At 35.1% G+C, this 18509-nt stretch overlaps 1 protein-coding gene and 1 pseudogene across 2 annotated transcripts; one reads left to right on the forward strand and one right to left on the reverse strand.

The window, feature by feature from the left end:
• The first annotated feature begins 7745 nt into the window (after positions 1–7745).
• LOC133309456 (golgin candidate 1) lies at positions 7746–17816 on the forward strand. 2 transcript variants are annotated; one of them, XM_061510240.1, is made up of 21 exons: positions 7746–7954; positions 8541–8621; positions 9238–9287; positions 9367–9984; positions 10079–10141; positions 10315–10392; positions 10501–10704; positions 12581–12637; positions 12738–12812; positions 12892–12963; positions 13955–14017; positions 14126–14224; positions 14602–14679; positions 14821–14889; positions 16052–16099; positions 16174–16269; positions 16351–16427; positions 16783–16828; positions 16913–17011; positions 17110–17154; positions 17293–17816. In XM_061510240.1, exons 1-21 carry the CDS (start codon positions 7927–7929, stop codon positions 17362–17364), a joined length of 2118 nt encoding a protein of 705 aa, XP_061366224.1. In that variant the 5' UTR covers positions 7746–7926; the 3' UTR covers positions 17365–17816. The 2 variants fall into 2 exon arrangements, with proteins under 2 accessions (XP_061366224.1, XP_061366231.1); XM_061510247.1 differs by having other exon boundaries at positions 14608–14679.
• Positions 11496–11895, reverse strand: LOC133309554 (histone H3.3-like; annotated as a pseudogene).
• Positions 17817–18509: the final 693 nt, after the last annotated feature.

Raw genomic sequence — 18509 nt, forward strand, 5'->3', positions numbered from 1 at the left:
TTTAGTAAAGTATTGTACGGCCCATCGTCGGCAATGCTTAGACACTAAGGATAATTTTGAAATTAAACAATGGTTAATTACATTCAACTTTGGTAAAATTGTTAACCCTCCCATCGAGGCTCTGGCAATGGCACTGAAGGCCCAAATAACAATTTTGGTTTTTACAAGTGACTTGCCCATCGTAAGCCTTGTAAAGATAAACTGAAGGATTGTTAACAATAAACAAGAGTAGTTATGAGAATCTACTTGCACTTCGTTTGTTTATTGCATTATTTGTTTGTAATTGTGTGCTTTATATGTTTTTCAGAAAATATCTTAGAAATGATTTTGAGTCGAAAACCTCTAGATGGTACCAACTATGAATAAGTGAAAAGCAAATCTTTGATATTGTTCTAAAACATGGAAGCTAAAATTTGTCCTGACAATGTGAGGGCCATAGCAACCTGCAGAGAAAGCGTTTAAGGAAACTAAGATGCATTTCTCAGATTGAGAAAGGGCAGATATGGTAGTTCGTTGCTATATTATTGTCAGTCTTTCCAAATACTTGCAAAAGCAAGTGTACATGATTAAGAGTGGAGTAAAAATGCTTCAGACTCTTAATGACATGTTTGCTGCATCTAGCAGCTCTGCTAGACAGAATGCAGTCGGTGCAGGTTTTGCTAAGAGTCTTGTTAAATCCAAAGGGAAACCCAAGGGTGGTAACAAGAACAAAATGACTTGGTTATCAGTTGTCAAACCAGTTGCTATGAAGAAGCCGCAAGGCAAGTTCTTCAAGTACAGACTAAAGGGACACTGAAAGAAAAATTGCCCAGAGGTGATGAAAAGAACCAGACATGGGCATATCAAGGCCTGATCAGTGAATGAATTATTGATTCAGGAATCACTGATTATGTTTGTTACTCTTTGTAGTAGTTCAAACATGACATACCTGTCAGCAATGGACATAGATATTTTAAGCTTGAAAATGGGAACTTGTGTCTGCATTTGCAGTAAGACAAGTTATTTATAAGACTATGGTTTTGGGTGACTGTTTATTTGTTCCAGATTTCAAGAGGAATTCAATTTTTGTTAGTTGTTTTGGTTAAAACATGGGTTGACAATGCAATTGATTCCTCAGTTACATTTCGAAGTTCATCTTCGTCTTGTTTGTTCTGGTACATTGTTTAAATAGTCTTTATTACCTATGTCCTATAACCTTTTTAAATTTGTTATGTTGAATGGAAAGGATGATGAACAAGGATCTTCACCAAAGAAATAAAAGTTTCAAATGAAACATAACTTTGGCCTTTGTGATTGAGTCACATTATCTCAAGTAGAAAATATGTTTTAGTTAAAAGAGGGACTGAAAGTTCAATAATCTTTTAACTAACAGCTACATGTTAGTCCTATTTGGAAGGTAAAGTGGCCAAGCAATCCTACAAGGGCCAAGAAGGTTTGCGCAACTATTCAACTGGAACTGGTACATACTAAAGTATGTGGACCACTTAGCGTTCAGACCAGAAGAGGTGATGAGTACTTCATTATATGAATGTTTACTCTGGATTTGGACAGATGAACCAAATGTGCCATAAGTCTAAAGCTTTTGGAAATTTCCAAGAGGTTTAGTCTGAGGCAGAAAAGCATGTAGGTGTTCAAATCAAAAACACTTTGGTCTGACTAAAGTGTTGGCTACCTATCTGGTAAGTTCAGGTCTTACCTGATTTAAGAGGGGATAGTTTTTGTAACTGTCAACTCTAAGAATGCGTTAGTTGAATGAAGTTGCAGTATGTGAAAATCAAACATTTCTAGACTTGGTAAAGATCATGTTCAGTTGTTCATCTTTGTCAATGTTGTTCAAGGGAGATGCATAAGAGAAGGAAATGTACCTTCTTAACTTGATTCCGTCAAAATTTGTTGTAAAGACACCTAAAGAATTATGGAAAGGGTGTAAGCCCAGATCAAACCATATTCGGATTTAGGGTGCTACGGCACACGTCCTACAACAGCAGTATGAGATGGAATCTTGTATGGAAGAGTGCATATGTTTTGGCTACCCTAAGAGAACTAGAGATGATTTCTTATTTAGTCTTAAGGACAAGATAATCTAAGTGAGCACTCACATGATTTTCTTAAAGGAGGACTAGATAAGAAATTATAAGCTCTTAAGTTAGGTTATTCTTGATGAGATTTATCTCAGATCAAGAATTTTCAAAATCTGTAGAAGCTTCATCCACTGTTCCCTTGATTGTTCAAGAGGGGACAGATATATCTCTAAGTGAACAAATAAGAGAACCATGATTGGAAATTCAACATGATAATATATAAGTGAAACTAGTAGAAATATTAGTATCACATGTAAAGGAACAATATCAAGGATAAGCGAATCCTCAAGAAATTGAAGATCCATCATTTGACCCACTCTTTGTTTTACTTATAAATACACATGGTCTAGTGCAGTACATTCGTAGTGGGAGAGAACCTTGTTAACTCTCAAGTTGTCTCTTGTTGAGTGACATTGATCCTACTAGTTACGATAATGCACTAGAAGATGTTGTTGATCAAGTGTTGCTCAGACTATGAACAATGAGATGAAATACTTGTATTTCAACTCCGTTCGGTCCTAGTAAAGACACCAAGAGGGTAAAACCCACGAGGTGCATGTCGACATAAAAGGCAAAGAGAGGATGGACAGAAAGGTGAAAACCTTCAAAGCTAGCTTGGAGGCATTTTTTGCCAGACGCCATGCTTGAGTCTATCCAGATTCTCTTAGTTGCTATAAGTCTCAATTATGAGATTTCATTTTGGGAGTTGGATGTCAGGATATCTACATACAACAACCAAAAGGGTTTATAGCAAATGAGTAGGAACACACGATATGCAAGTTGTGAAAGTCTATTTCATAGACTTAAGCAAGCATCCAGGTCTTGAAACATCAGTTTTGATCAGGTTATCAAAATTTTGATTTTGAGAGAACCTTGATGAATGATGTGTATTTGTATGTAAAGGATACAACGGAAGACAATATTTTTTCTGGTACTTTATGTAGATGATATGCTCCTTATTGGAAACAATGTGGAGGTAATATCAAGCATAAAGAGTTGGCTAAGTTAGTTTTTGGTATGGAAGTACTGGGGAAGCCAATTATATTCTTGGGATAAAACTCTTATGAGGCCAGAAGAATAAGTTGTTGGCATCACCTCAGGCTACTTACATTGACAAAACTCTTGCCAAAATTCAACATGAGAATTCTAAGAGAAGAATTATAAATTCTTAGATGTGGAATTCATCTTCCTAAGGAGTAACCAAAGACTCCTGAGAAGGAAGAATGCATGAGCATGATATCTTATGCTTTGGCAAAAGTAGATTCATGCATATCATGTTGGGCGTTAAACCAGACATTTGTCACGTAGTGGGAGTAGTGAGATAGTACCATTTTGAACCTAGAGGAATACTAGATTATTGTTAAGCATGTACTCAAGTATCTTTGGAGAACGAGAGATTATATGCTGGTATATTCTAATGGGAGTCTTGAAAAGCTGAGTTTTCAAAAATTCAGTTATTTCAAGTGGATATTGACTCAAGAAAATCAACCTCGAGCTATGAGTTTTTCACTAAACTCAAATAGCATTAGAGGTGAATCTTGCAGACCCAGTTACTAAGAGTTTGCCTGAACTTGTGTTCGAGAGGCATGTTACTTCTTTGGGTCTTAGGAGGATCCCAGACTTGCATTAAGCAAGTGAGAGTTATTGGTTTCATTGTGCTCTTGGAGTAAGACGATGAAACAATAAAATAATTTTCCGAATTTCATAAATAAGGTTTTATTTATTTATTTTGCGCACTATTTACAAACATAAAGGTCCGGATCAAATTGTGGAGTATATGATCATATGGTTACGTTCATGGAGGACATGATCATAGGTTCTCACAATTGATGAATGGAGTCACAACCGTTAAATAAAGTTGGGCACTTTATTCAGGCTGCAATATTTTATGAAATGATTTTGTCCGAATCATTGTAAAATATTGGTGTGAATTAACATTTACATTGAAAGGATGAAGGAGAGATTTGATTAAGGTTGTTTTTCTGTCATAAGGTATCAAATCTCCAGTTAACTATAGTTATGTGATTGCTCTTAATCCTGAGTTTATTATAAATAGGTAATCAAATAGTTTTTATTCTTTGATTTACCAACGGGTGAGGTTCGATCTATTGACGACCAATAACTCGGTATTTTGGGAGTGAGATTATTTGATTATCGTTATTTATGAGATAAACAACATGGAATTTGTAGGATATGTCCCCTTGATATGTTTTGGTACTTGGATATTAAAGACACTGGCCAGTGCATGTAATCCATTAGAGAAACTATCATAGTCAAGGGAATAAATAATTGATTAAGTTACAGAAAACTTGTCAATCAATTATAGACATTCTACAAAGGGGCGATGCATATTAATGTTATAAAGGTCATTAATCTTGGAGTTCACGTTCGGGCTTTTAGTGGAGTAGCACCGAATTAGATAATCTTGTAAAGATTATCAGGAGCCTTGATCAATGACAAATGGTAGGTCCCCAGGCTAGCTCGAGACAAGGGATGGGGTATATTATCAGATGATGATAGCTTATGGGCTACATGGTCTTGGGTTTACGAACTCAAGTTTGTATCTTAAAGAGCAAGTGGGAGATTGTTGGATATATGCTCTTTTGGTCACTAAAGTCCTATTGGGCTTCAGTGAAACTTGAGCCCATGAGGCTTAGGGTTGAGTTATGTCTAAGACCTAAGCGTATATATTCAGAGTTTTCTCCTCTTGTGCCTCCAAGGTGAACAGATCATCAGAAACAAACAAACCCCAAGAGGCAGACGTCCATCATCTGAACGGTTGCCCACACAACCATCTCATCCTCCTCGAGAGATAGTTTGGAAGATCTTCCACAGTCCAGCTTCAAGGAGGTTGTTCGTGCTGCGGCGCTGAGGTGAGCTGTTCGTGAGGAGGAATCCTACAAGGGAAGATTCTACACGAGACCTGCGCACCGAGAGGTAATTGTGAAACAAGGATGATTCGGTAAGCATACCAATGTACTAGGTCCTAAACCGCTTCCGCATAAATCTAAGATTTCCTACAAGGCCATCACTTCCCTGGCGTCTGCAATTAGTTAACGATGTTCACTTGACAGCATGTCAATTAGATTAAGATAGAAAAACATTTGTTACTTTAAATAACATAATTTTATATATTTTAAATGAAACGATTATATTTTGATATATATTTAATTGTTTTTATATTTTCTCTCCTGCATAAAATAAGGAGAAAAGAGAAAGAGAAAGTATTATAAAAAAAAGAAGCTAAAAAATACTAAAACACAATTGTTTAACTTAGAATGATACAAAGTTATGTGATTTAAAATGATAAATATTTTTGCTCTCAAATCAAATAATTAATTAAAAAGATAAATTACAATTACAAACTTTGCAACAACCCATATAATATATTTCATTTAAAATATGTTGTAATGTTTAATATATATATATATATATATATATATATATATATATAATTTATTTTTTAAGTGAAGATAAAAAGCTAAAAAATTAATGAATATTCTGTATGAGTTTTATTATACATGCATCAGACATAACCAATGATTTTTTAAAATATAAAATGAATTTTTTTAGGGTAAGTAAAAAATGGTCATGTTAGACATGAGTAAAGATCTGTGCTTAATCAAGGATATGTGGCAAATTATTTTAGGAAATATTTAGAAGCTATCATTTAGATTGTAGCCTAATTGTTTTATTTAAAGATCGAGAGTGTTTAAAATTTTTAAAATTGAGTGAATTCAATCAAAATTGAAAAAATTGAGATAGAAAATTAAAAATCTGATAAACCAAAAAATTGAGAAATGATAAACTGAAAAAATTAATTGGATCCGATTGGGCTTCGCATCTAAATTTGAAAATCGACCCAATCCAATAATTTTTTAAATATATGATCTTATCAAAATACAAAATACATCGAACATGAGTCTAAACTAATTCATCAAGATATATTAAATGCAAGTTAAAAAATTCATTAAAATACAATTTCAATATATAATTCTAAATTCCTTGTCCATCACACAACATATGTCCTTGAATATATATTTCAAGCAATTATTGAACCCTCATGGTCTAATATATTACAAAATATTTTTTCTTGTTGATGTTAGGTAAATGCTTATGCTTGATCCCTTACATCCTTATATATTATTAACCAAAATATAATATATTTTTATGCTAATATAAGTAAAATATTATAAAAAAAGATAAATACTATTTTTTTTCGTGCCTTAGAAGATGATTATATGCACCTTAAACAATATACGACTCTGTCATTTCACATAGTTTTAGTTAAAAGATAACGTAGTTAAAAAAAGTAAAATCAAATACTTTTATATAAACTGAGCAACGAGCAAGATCACAAATATGTTTAGCTCGATTTCTAGCCCTTAAACTATGGGTTGGGTTTGGCCCATTGTAGTTCAACTTGTTCCTTTTATGCTTTAGCCCACCCAATGGTACAGTGAACCAGCTAATCTCCATGGATTTGGGAAGCTCAAACAATGTCCATATTCCATTATTTAATTTTGCTTGTTTCAAAAGCGTGCTAGCTTAGGCCCCCTATCAAATTATGGTAAACAACTTTTCATAACATGGTTACAAAACAATATAAGTAACCCGAAAAAGAAAGAAAGATAAAACTACTAGTTATGAACACATTAATTAACATTTAAGTATGTAATGTGATAGTAGACTAGTATATAAAAAATAGTTTATCCTTTCTCCACCAACATAATATAAAATTATCTAATTCAATTTCAAAACTATGTCATTTTGGGGATTAAAGAAATTAATGAAGAATATTTTGATAAAATTCATATAATAATAAACAAATCAAATTACTTGCAAGGTGTGGCTCAGTTGGTTTGGTGCTGAGTCCTAGGGGTTTGGGCTGTGAGTCTAAAGGGCTTGAGTTCGAACCCTGGTAAACACATTTTGTGGGTAGCGGAGAATCCCTTGCCCTCTCAATCCGCGATAGGGGATTAGTCTCATCCTATGTGCGGTGAGGATACCCTTGGGTTTACTCAAAAAAAATAAACAAATCAAATTTCCTAAAATACTCTTGATTAATTTTCCAACCCTGTAAATTTGAAATTGATAAAGATAACTTTATGGCATGTTAATCGAGAAATGTCATAAAAAATAGGGAGATATATTAAGATTCACTTATTTTTATATGAGTGCCACAGAAAAAAATTATGTATTAGAAACAAAATATTAATCCTAAAACATATGATAAAACTAAAAGAAAAATATTTGTCATTGAAACTATTATATTTTGGTAATTTTTTATATATTGTATTTTCCTTAATATTTTTCCCTAAAACTAATTATCATCTAATGATGAAGATCATATATATGAATCTCCCCATTTGACGCATGTGAGCTAAGCAGTTGGGGTGAGAGCATCTGTTCGAAATTCTTCGGTATCACCTTTAGAAGGAGTTTAAAGCCTTAATTCTGAACCCGTCCCGAATCGAATTAGGTGTGAAGCAATGAACAGATCGGAATATTTAAAAAAATAAATAAAGATGATAACCATACGAAGCAATAAAAAAAAGAAGGAAAATTACGTTTGCGTAATGTAGGCTTGCATTTTGGAGGGGTAATGATCCGGTGGTTGAAGGCACGAGTTACGTATTGTACACCCAACCCCGAGAAAGAAGCGGTTCTTTGGTTTTGTTTCTCGCGCGATTCAGCATATGCGAGCAGAGAAAGCAGTGCAGTGTCGTCGATTCGGAAGCTATCAACCAGAAATCGAAAGCGACGTCGTTAGGTGATGGAAGCTCAAGTGTTCGATCTCTGAATCCTTTGGGGATACGAATCTAACTAACTCGTTGTTCCTGCAATGGCGTCGTGGCTCAAAGCCGCTGAAGGTAACGGATCTCGCTACCTAGATTCCTATATTCTCCCTAATTCCTTCACAATCCAACAATTTCGTCCTTGATTCGATTCGAGAATGGTTTTAGCACTGATTTTTCAGAGCTCAGAGAGTTTCGGTTTTAGTTGGCATGGCATCTTGTTATTTTTTTTTTATCTCAATCTTCGATTCCTCGCTGAACCTTCAATAGATGGTTAATGCTGATATGATCATGTATTAAGATATGTTCTTCAAATGATGTTGCCACGTTTAGTTATTTTTTTTTTAATATCTATTTTTTGGAATTGAACTATAATGCTGATGTATTGGGAATTAAGAAATGAATCGGTGAATATTACTGTTTTTGTTATCAATATAACACCTGTACATGCTTTTTCCATTTCTAGTCTAAGGAGTGTAAATTAAGTTTAAATGTAAATATAATTACGATGCAATTGGTCATGATGCATTTTCATTTGATGATGATTCAGTGTTGGAGTAGAAGTTTATTTCTCCTACTCCTATTTCTGTGTTTCTGTACGAATCTCTCATTTTGAGCACAAATATGAAGTGTGCTTGTTTTTTTGGCTTTGATTGATCAGATTTATTTGAAGTTGTGGATCGAAGAGCGAAGCTGGTTGCCACTGACTTATCAGAGGAACAGTCTGACTCTAAGTCTCCAGGTTTAGATTTTAGTTCTTTTGGCTTCTCCCCGCCACCCCTTTTTTATTTAGCAATCAATTCATACTGAATAGTGAATACTTATATGTGGAATTATGCCTGGTTTTATTGCTGTAAAGCTATGCTGCCAATTTAATAGAAAGATCAAACTTTTAAACAACTGGTGATTAATGGTTTAATATTGATAGTCCTTAAACCGAAATTTCCATTTCTTTTTTCCTTTCTCTTATCTTTTGCTTGATATAAATGAATATTGAAAATCATCTTGGGTTAAACGATTAAAACAAGCTTTTGTTAAGTCAAGAGAAGCATGGTTTGATTCTGCAACTCTGAAGTTGTAAGAGATAAAATTGTGTTGTTTCGTGGAATTGGCCATCTCTTGGAGGAAAGTGATCTTGATGGCAAGTTCTTTTAAACTACAGCTAAACTATAAACCTTTTAACATTTTTGTGTGCTGGATGTTACATATCAGGCATTATGTTGTAACCAGGCTAATCTATAAACCCAAAGCAAATGAATCAGGCGTAATGTCTTTCAGACATAAGTATTAAGTTGTATATATTCTCCTAATATCACAGGTTCTTACAGTTGTTTTTTTGTTACCTTTCTGAACATTAGCTTCTAATGGGCAAGGATCTCAAGGCAAGAGGACAAAATCAAAACCCAAGGTATTGCCACTGCATTTCTATTCACAGATAATGTTCGTGTAATATTCACATCGAACTTGAGTTCTTGAGTTTTTTGCAGGCTCAAAAGAGACTATCCAACCAATCAAATATAATTAGTGATGCTACAAAGGAGAAAATTGGAACTCCAGCAGCATTGGTGGATGTAACAATTCCAACAGACAAAGTTGATGTCATATCTGAAAATGATGGGAGTGCTCCCATATCTACAAACCATCCAAAGAAGGAGCAGCAACCTACTGATGCAACATCACCCTTGTTAGGCACTTCGTTATCAAATATGCTAGTCGATGATGTTGGTAAACATGACATAGATGATGCTGAAGTCTTAGTAACTGATACTGATGTTGAAGTTGCCACTGTTTCTGCAAATGGTGAGCCTGCCAAAGAGAATGCTTCAGGTATTCATGAGGTGGATCCTCCTCCAGTTCCCGAAGGAATCGAAGGCCTCAGTGATGAATCCACTAATACTGGTCAAATTATCAAGTCTGGAGATTTAGATGCCAATCAAATTATGGATCAAGAGAAATCTGAATCTGTGGCTACGGACATTGTTCCTAACGGGGATGCTATACTTAAAGATTCTGATGTAAAAGTTGAATCTATTGTGACTAGAAAGAGCCAAGAGGATCACAAAACTGACATCTCCCCAAAGAAAGTAGAGGATCAACTTGATGAGGTAACAGTTATTATGGAGAAGTTTGTTCATTATTACTTAGCATGCACATCTTTTTTAAAAATTTCTTCTGACTAATTTTTTAGTCGGTACACAGGCTCAAGGATTGCTTAAAACAACAAAATCTACTGGTCAGTCTAAAGAGGCAAGGTTAGCTCGGGTAAGTATGTTATTTAAAGTTTAAACCAACATTTCTGTTGGCTAAGGCCTCCTTAAATGAGAGAAGCCTGATCACAGAGGCAGATCCTATAGATTAGTTCTGGAATCACAAAGGAGTTCCTTCCTAATTGCTAATTATATATGCCTGATTGTTTTATTTCTAATGATTCTCAGGTCTGTGCTGGACTTTCATCCCGCCTTCAAGAATACAAATCTGAAAATGCACAGTTAGAGGAACTTCTCACTGCAGAGGTGTTGTGCTATACTGCTTCCTGTTTAAAGGACTAGAAGACCTTATGATATGCTTGAAACAGAAACAATTTTCATTGTTGTATTGCTAAATTAATTCTAAATTTACAGAGAGAACTTATTAAATCATATGAAGCTAGCATAAAAAAGCTACAGAAGGATTTGTCTGAAAGTAAAAGGGAAGTAACAAGAGTTGAATCAAATATGGTTGAGGCCTTGGCAGCAAAAAATACTGAAATTGAGTCACTTCTAAGTTCTATGGATGCAGTTAAGAAGCAGGCTGCATTGTCAGAAGGAAATCTAGCTTCCCTCCAGGTTCTTCTTAGTGAATTTATTAAAGTGTCTTCTTGCATATTTTGTTTGCTCCCGTGCAACTGCTGTTTCCACCCGGACTATATTCTTTACCATTTGCTTTGGGCTTGTAAAGGCTTTTTCTTTCTTTGATCTTGAGTATTGGCATCTTACATTTTTATTCACAATCTTGGCTAATGGACATATTGCTTGAAGTTTGAATAGTCCCTTTCTTCAAGTTGGTCTATGAATATTAATTTGACTTGTATACTTTTATTGGCTTTCTAGGAATTTTTGGTTTATGAATGATATAGGTTGCTAGAAATGCATATTCACCTATCCAATTTGTTTCCAGAAACCACAAGAAAACTACCACTAATTTCTTCCAGAATGTAATATGGCCTGCTCATTGCCCATTTTATAGCTATAAGCTCCATATATTATTTTGCATGTGTGTGTGTGTGTGATTGCAGTGTCTGTTAGAATTTACTCATCTAGTTGATATCAGGAGTCTTTTAACTCTATGAATCAAAAAAAGGCTTTGGCTATTATGGACATGTTTGACCGAGTAACATAGTGATCTACTTATTTCACTTTCCTTCATTGATTTCTTTCCATATGTTAGAATATAATATAAAACCATTCATATGCTTTCACCTAAAAACTTAAGCTCTTCGTAGAGTTTTGGTTCATGATATGGTATCCGAGCAATACAATCCATGATAAACTTGAATATTACTTAAAGTCTTAAACCCTAAAAGCACGAGATGTATCCCAAAACAATGAAGAGAAAAACTAATCCATTATCCATTAGCCTAATGACGTTCACCATGGATATGTTTGGCGAGTTGAATGTCCTTGGGCATGATGGCCACCCTTTTGGCATGGATAACACAAAAGTTGGTGTCCTTGAACAAACCTACCAAATATGCTTCCGCATCTTCCTGAAGAGCAAAAACCACATAGCTTTGGAATCTCAAATCCATCTTAAAGTCTTGAGCAATTTCACGAATAAAACACCGAAAGGGAAGCTTGCAGATCAAAAGCTTTGTACTTTATGGTATTTTCGGATCTCACGTGGGGTAACAATTCCAAGGCAATAGCGATGAGGCTTCTTGGATCCACCAGTTGTAGGATCCGATTTTCTTGCAGCCTTGGTGGTGAGTTTCTTCCTACACCGGTGGACTTGCAAGCAGTTTGCTTTGTACAAGCCATCAAGCAAGATCATGAAGAACAAGTGCAGAAAATAAGATAGGACTGAAGATTGGGTTTTGAAACTGAGACAAAACGATTTCAGATCTTGCTAGATGACTTGTATGAATCAAACTGCTCACAAGTCCATTGGTGGGAAGGCTCCTAGGAAGCAACTCATCACCAAGGCTGCAAGAAAATCTGCTTGTACAACCGGTGGAGTCAAGAAGCCTCATCGTTATTGCCTCAGAACTAGTGCCCTGCGTGAGAACTGAAAATATCAGAAGAGTATTAAGCTTTTGGTTAAAGGAACCGAAATAAAAAATCCACAGCCCAAGAGTATGGAACTTTTGGGAGAGTTGGTTCATGACATGGTATCAAAGTTTCTATGATCAGGTCATTTGGAGTTCTACCCTTGCCACCCCCGTTCTTCTATTAAATGCTGGAATTTCATCACAAGATAGGTGGGCCTGTGCATTTGTCTACGCTTCGAGCCCAAAGAGCTCATGTGGGGGTTGTGTTAGAAATATAATATAAAACCATTCATATGCCTTCACTTAATAGCTTAATTTTTTAGGCAAGTTGGTTCATGACACTATACATGTAGGATTTTCTGTTTCACTATAGTCCCTACCTTCAATATATTCATGCACTACAGTGTTATTTATAATTTTTTAAGGCTTGGGTAACACTGTTCATATCTTATCAGGCAAGCATGGAGTCTATGATGAGAAATCGAGAACTAACAGAGACAAGGATGATGCAGGTAAGTAGGTTCTCTGATGCATGTAAGGTTCCTATTATCGTATCATATTTCCCATTTGTATTAAAAAGTTTTTTGCTTCACATAATTGTTGTTCTTGTAGGCTCTAAGAGAGGAGCTAGCATCTGCTGAGCGAAGAGCAGAAGAGGAGCGTGCTGCACATAATGCTACCAAAATGGTCTGTAACTTGAATTATTTATTTCTTATGTTTCTGTGTTTTGCATTAGATTTTTTTGATTCAGTGATTGGCAGAACAGGCTGCTATGGAAAGAGAAGTAGAATTGGAGCATAGAGCAGTCGAGTCATCTACAGCCCTTGCGAGGATACAGGTAATGTAAGCACTTACTGCAGTTCAACTTTTAAATGGTGTGCAAATCCTGTTAAAAGCACTGTGTTTCTGTTTGGCTTTCCCCTCGTGTTGGGCATATGTCATTAGTTTATATCATGAATTGACAACATAATGGTAGATGGTAGATATATTTGCAGGGTATCAAGTTGTTTTTATGGCTATTAATTCTATCCATGAACTTCGAAATCAAGAGCTTGTACAGAAAACTTCTAATCGGATTTTTAAGTATAGTTGGAAATTTATCCTGGAGGAAATTTTTGAAAATAACATTGTTATGTATTTGGATACTAGTATCCAAATCTTACATGATTTTCATTCTGCAATCGCCAGCCCTGCTGTAACTCTTGGGGCTGCAATCTCTTTTGTGCTAGCCCATTTACGTAGAAACCAGGTTGGCTGGATCACTTTCAGACTGCAGTGGGCTGGTCATACCACTCTTTGGCATCCTTTTATAGGAAAAAATAATTGTCCTGGTATGCATAAAAGTTGTGTGTGGATCTTCACTCGTTGGAGCCTCTGATAATACAAAAAGGGTCTTGTATAGTGAATCTTGAGATGATTATAAAATAATACTCATCAACAGAAGTTTTAAAAGCTTTTGATTATATTAAAATGGGAAGAGGGGGGGGGGGGGGGGGGGGGGGGGGGGGGGGGGGGGTTCAGGGATCATCAGCTCATTCAGTGCTGCTACACAAGTGTGACTAACATTCCCTCAAGCTTTTTGTTAAAGTTTGGCATCATATAATCATCATTGATGTCTTTTGGGTCTTGCTATTTTAAATTTTTAACAGGTCATCTGTTTTACAAAATAGTCATGAACCATAGTAACAAATCCCCAAGGATAAATCATGTGTGTTAATAAGGATGCTTTGATTCCTCCTCTCAATCTATTTTAAATTTTTAATTGTAGAATTGTTTTTGACTTCAAGGTTAAACATATACATTGATTTGTTAGTTGCTCTCCTTTTCAGAGAATAGCAGATGAGAGGACAGCGAAGGCCACAGAACTTGAGCAGAAGGTGGCACTTCTCGAGGTATCAGTAAAACAGTTAACATTTTTCTTTTGAATATGAAGGCTGATTAGTGATTACTATTTTGAAATAAAGTTCTGCTGAAAAGTCATTGGTTAAAACTGTCATTAGGTTGAATGTGCATCTTTAAATCAAGAACTGCAAGATATGGAAGCCCGTGTGCGCCGGGAACAAAAAAAGTCACCAGAAGAGGCAAATCAAGTATTTCAGGTACAGACACAGACTACTGAGAAGAAAGTAGGCCATTTTGTAACTTAGTTAGAATATTACGTCACCTTAAGTTTCACATCTTCTGCAAGTTTTATAGTAAGTATAACATATTTAAAGAGTCAGTTTCCTTCTTGATTGATTGCTAAACCAATTCAAAGCACATTTTATATGCTGTATGTATGTAAATAGAGGACATATTTGCTATTTTTTATGCAAATAGTTGAACCGGGGCATGGCTAGCTCCTATAGGTCAAAGGCTTGTTGGGCCTTAGTCACATATCATGTGTGTTTGAACTCTTTTTATGGCAATTATGATATTATTAGTAATAATTAGTCATCTTTATGGAATTTTAACTATGCAAGTCTGATATATTAAGATGCAGGCATGGCAGGAAGAAGTGGAGCGTGCACGTCAGGGTCAGAGAGAAGCTGAAAACAAGCTATCTTCCTTGGAGGCAAATATTTTTGTTCTTATTTTTATTTTTTATTTTTTTAAATTATATCCTAATGAAGTTTATCAGAGATAATAATCTCCTGTCTTGCAGGTCAAGGTGTGCTTCCTATTATTCATTATATGTTTGGTTTCACTGTTTCAGGCTGAATTGCAAAAAATGAGAGTTGAAATGGCTGCAATGAAGAGGGATGCTGAGCATTACTCACGTCAGGTAATAATCCCGGTGTTTCTTTATGAATTTCCTCTCTTGTCAAATATGTTTAAAATTCAAATTCTCAAGTAGGATATAAGAATTAACAAAACCTTTTTTTTTAGTGGGCAGAGCTTAGACTTGATGGTCATAATGCTTCAGTTCTAGTGATATTAAGTTTCAAGTCATGTCCTAATGGGCTGCATCATTTTCTGTAGTTTTAGTGAAATAAGTGATCTTGTTATTAATTTTTCGGGAAAACTACCAGTAAGGTACACTTGATAAAAAAACAATTTCCCGTTAAGGGATAATCAATTAACGACTACTTATTAACCATCATATTAGTGGTTAATTGATAATTGTTTCTGAACTGGAAATATTTTTTACCATTAAATCCTTTTAGTAATTTTTAACCATGCATGAAAGAAAGTTTTTGAACATTGGTTCTTGGCACTTGATATATTAACTTTTAATCGAAGTGTACCTGTGAATTTGAATGGACTCAATTGCAGATATAAAGGTGCATCTTCTTTTTAATGGTATTATAGTGTCATCGAGGGCGAGCCTTGGAACAATGGTTAGGTTGCTCTGTAATCTGAAGGTCATGGGTTTGAGTTTGAGAAACAGCCTTTTTGCAAAATTGCAAGAGTAGGGCTACATAAAATTGACCCTTCCCCCTACCCTCATGCACTGGGATTTTCCCTATTAAAGAGTGTTATCTGATTTTTGTTAGAATGTGTAAGTTCAGTAGCTTAAATTAAAACTTAGTCGTCTAACTCCTTCAGAATATATTTATGGTTGATTATTGGATTCTCTAGATTGTTTAACCAAGCAAAAATAAAGTTGCATCTTCAAGTTTGAAATGGTATCATGATTTATTTGTAAAAGGGTAAGCATCATCATCCATGCATCTTCCCAGTCGTATTCTGTACATTTAATATCAATCAGATGTTACTATTGTTGAATTTTGTATGGAGGTATAGCTGTCTGCAACCAACATGAGAGGAGTGATGATAAGAATTTTAATATACAAATGCTACCAGCCTACCGAGCTTTTCTTGTATGGGTTTTGACATATAATACAGTTGAAATTAAGTTAGTACTTTCTAATGCGTGTATGTTTTGGTGCTGTGGTAATTTTGGAATACTACTTGTTCTAAGCATCATCATATTCTTGTAACAGGAGCATACAGAGTTAGAGAAACGCTATCGGGAACTGACTGACCTTTTGGTAATTTTGTCATGGTTAAATTTCATGCAATTACTTGTGATGTTCAATAAATTTATGCATCATCTTCATTTCAGTACTACAAACAAACACAATTAGAAACCATGGTCAGTGAAAAAGCTGCCGCAGAGTTTCAATTGGAAAAGGAAATTAAGCGTCTTCAAGAAGCACAGGTATATACTTAGGTTCCTGTGGCTGCTTGATTATTATTTTTGACTTCACCATGGATTTGACATCACTGTCATGTTGAACAGGCGGAGGCTGAAAGAAGCAGAGTTTCTCGTCGAGCATCATCATCTTGGGAAGATGAGACTGAAATAAAATCCCTAGAGTATGTTTCCTCTTGTTATTATATTAGCATCTATCTTATGTCTTTTATTGCATTTGATTGAAATGACCATAAACTTCAGCCTCAGTGGTCTTGTGCCCTGCCAGTAGGGAAGGAAGTTCTTGTAAACCCATTAGAATGCATTAATCTTTTGCAGAACTCATTTGCTTAGCCTCCCATGTTAAATCATATGGTGTCATTGTTGTGATCTTTTTATGACAACTCTATGTTAAATCACTCTACTACTCAGTTATGCTCATATATGCTAGTCTTTTACTCTCCAAAAGGTTGAGCCATCTCTGTTTTTCATTTCCAATTGTAGAGTTTGGAAAATGATCCTATAAAATAATAATTGCAGGCCGCTTCCTTTGTATCACCGTCATATGGTTGGTGCAAGTATTCAGGTATAACAGCCATAATGTTTCATGCCCTCTTCATTCTCCTTTTAAGCATTATTTTTTACTTTGTATTTGGCATGCCTCATGCAGTTGCAAAAAGCAGTGAAACTGTTGGATTCAGGGGCTGTGAGGGCCACAAGATTTCTCTGGCGTTATCCAACAGCTCGAGTTATTTTATTTTTCTATTTGGTGAGATCAGTTCGTTAGATGTTTAAAATGTCAAATAGCTGAGATGAATTGCCATGGAAGGTCTTGAATTCTTTGCTAACCGTGAGAAATTGCAACAGGTGTTTGTACATCTCTTCTTGATGTATCTCTTGCATCGGCTTCAGGTAAAGATACTCAGCTGATTGCAATACAGAATATGTGACAATTATTGATACATGCAGTCATGTTAACCCTAGCCCTATGGATTAGCTTATTGCAATCAAATCTTGTTGACTCTGGGTATATCTTTATCTCCAATGTAGGAACAAGCTGACAGTATGGCTGCTAGAGAAGTTGCAGAATCTATGGGACTTTCTAGCCAGAATTTACCGTGAATTATTTAAATATTCCTTTTGGGGCCCTATGTCAGGTGTTATCTTTTCCTGGCCATATATTTTTAAGTGTACATTACCGATGCAGCTGCTTAGGATGGCTTGATAATGGTTCAGCAAATTATTGAAGTATGCAAACCAAAACAGGAACTTACACACAGGTATCTTATGTCTCGGTTTGACCCTAGAGAAACTGCTGCAGGATGGAGTTCGGAATATTGGAATTTGCTTAGCTTAATGATTATTGAACAGGCGGCAGCATCTCTTAGTCATGTTTTCTTTTCTTTTTTCTTTTTTGTTTTTAACATTGAAAATGTATTTCTGGGTGGAAGAAACAAGGCTGTGGATACAAATTTCTTGTGATATATCCTTCTTTTTCTCTCTTATAATGGCAATTGCTAAATCTAAAGGCTATTATACCACACTAGCTTGTACGAGAAATATTTATACTTGCTACAGCGTATTATTTTGAATGCATAAAGAGTTAACCTTGAGAATCTGATTGCGATAATTATTTTGTGCTATATAGGATATTAAAATGGGGACTATCACAACGTGGCAAATATAACAATCTTTGTTTTGTTATATCTCCTATAATAGTCCGTGCCAGATCCGTTCTTCTATTTCATTCTTTCAAATAAAACAATAGAAGGAAACATTGTAATAAAATGGATGGATATATACTACTACTAAAGAAGAATTGAATTGCTTCGCATGTCTTTTCTGTTTTCGCTAAAAGCTCGATCTTTTTTTTTGTTTTTAATGTAAATGAAAAAAGAGAAGAATTAATATCATATTTGATATAAGTTTGCACACAAAAATCAGTTTCTTAATATACTCATACAGTCATACTTCGAATGTCTTTTTATAATTAGTAAAAGGATAATTCATCGACCCAAATAAACAAAAGGATGGTTCATCGGAATTTTGTTTTTTCAAATTAACAAATATTTAGAAATGAAGCAAATCAAGGAGTGTCTTTTTTAACATGAATCGTCTTTAATATCTTATTTTACAATTTTTGATATCTCGCTATTTGCCCCTTTTAAGGCTTTATTCCTCTTCGATGGCCGAATTGGCTAAGCTCCTTGCGTCAGTGTTAGCAGATAATCACCATTCACACCAACATATACAAGGCAATAAAACTA

This window comes from Gastrolobium bilobum, unplaced genomic scaffold (assembly GCF_033153095.1).
Source record: "Gastrolobium bilobum isolate Gb01-03AN ecotype WA unplaced genomic scaffold, APGP_CSIRO_Gbil_v1 utg41031, whole genome shotgun sequence".
NCBI classification, from domain to species: Eukaryota; Viridiplantae; Streptophyta; class Magnoliopsida; order Fabales; family Fabaceae; genus Gastrolobium; species Gastrolobium bilobum.

Excerpts from the sequence above, each read along its gene's own strand:
- LOC133309456 (XM_061510240.1), top strand. The coding sequence starts at position 7,927 with ATGGCGTCGTGGCTCAAAGCCGCTGAAG. Across the intron at positions 16,428-16,782 it reads ACTGAAATAAAATCCCTAGA|GCCGCTTCCTTTGTATCACC; the intron begins GTATGTTTCCTC and ends TAATAATTGCAG. Across the intron at positions 17,012-17,109 it reads TTATTTTATTTTTCTATTTG|GTGTTTGTACATCTCTTCTT; the intron begins GTGAGATCAGTT and ends AAATTGCAACAG.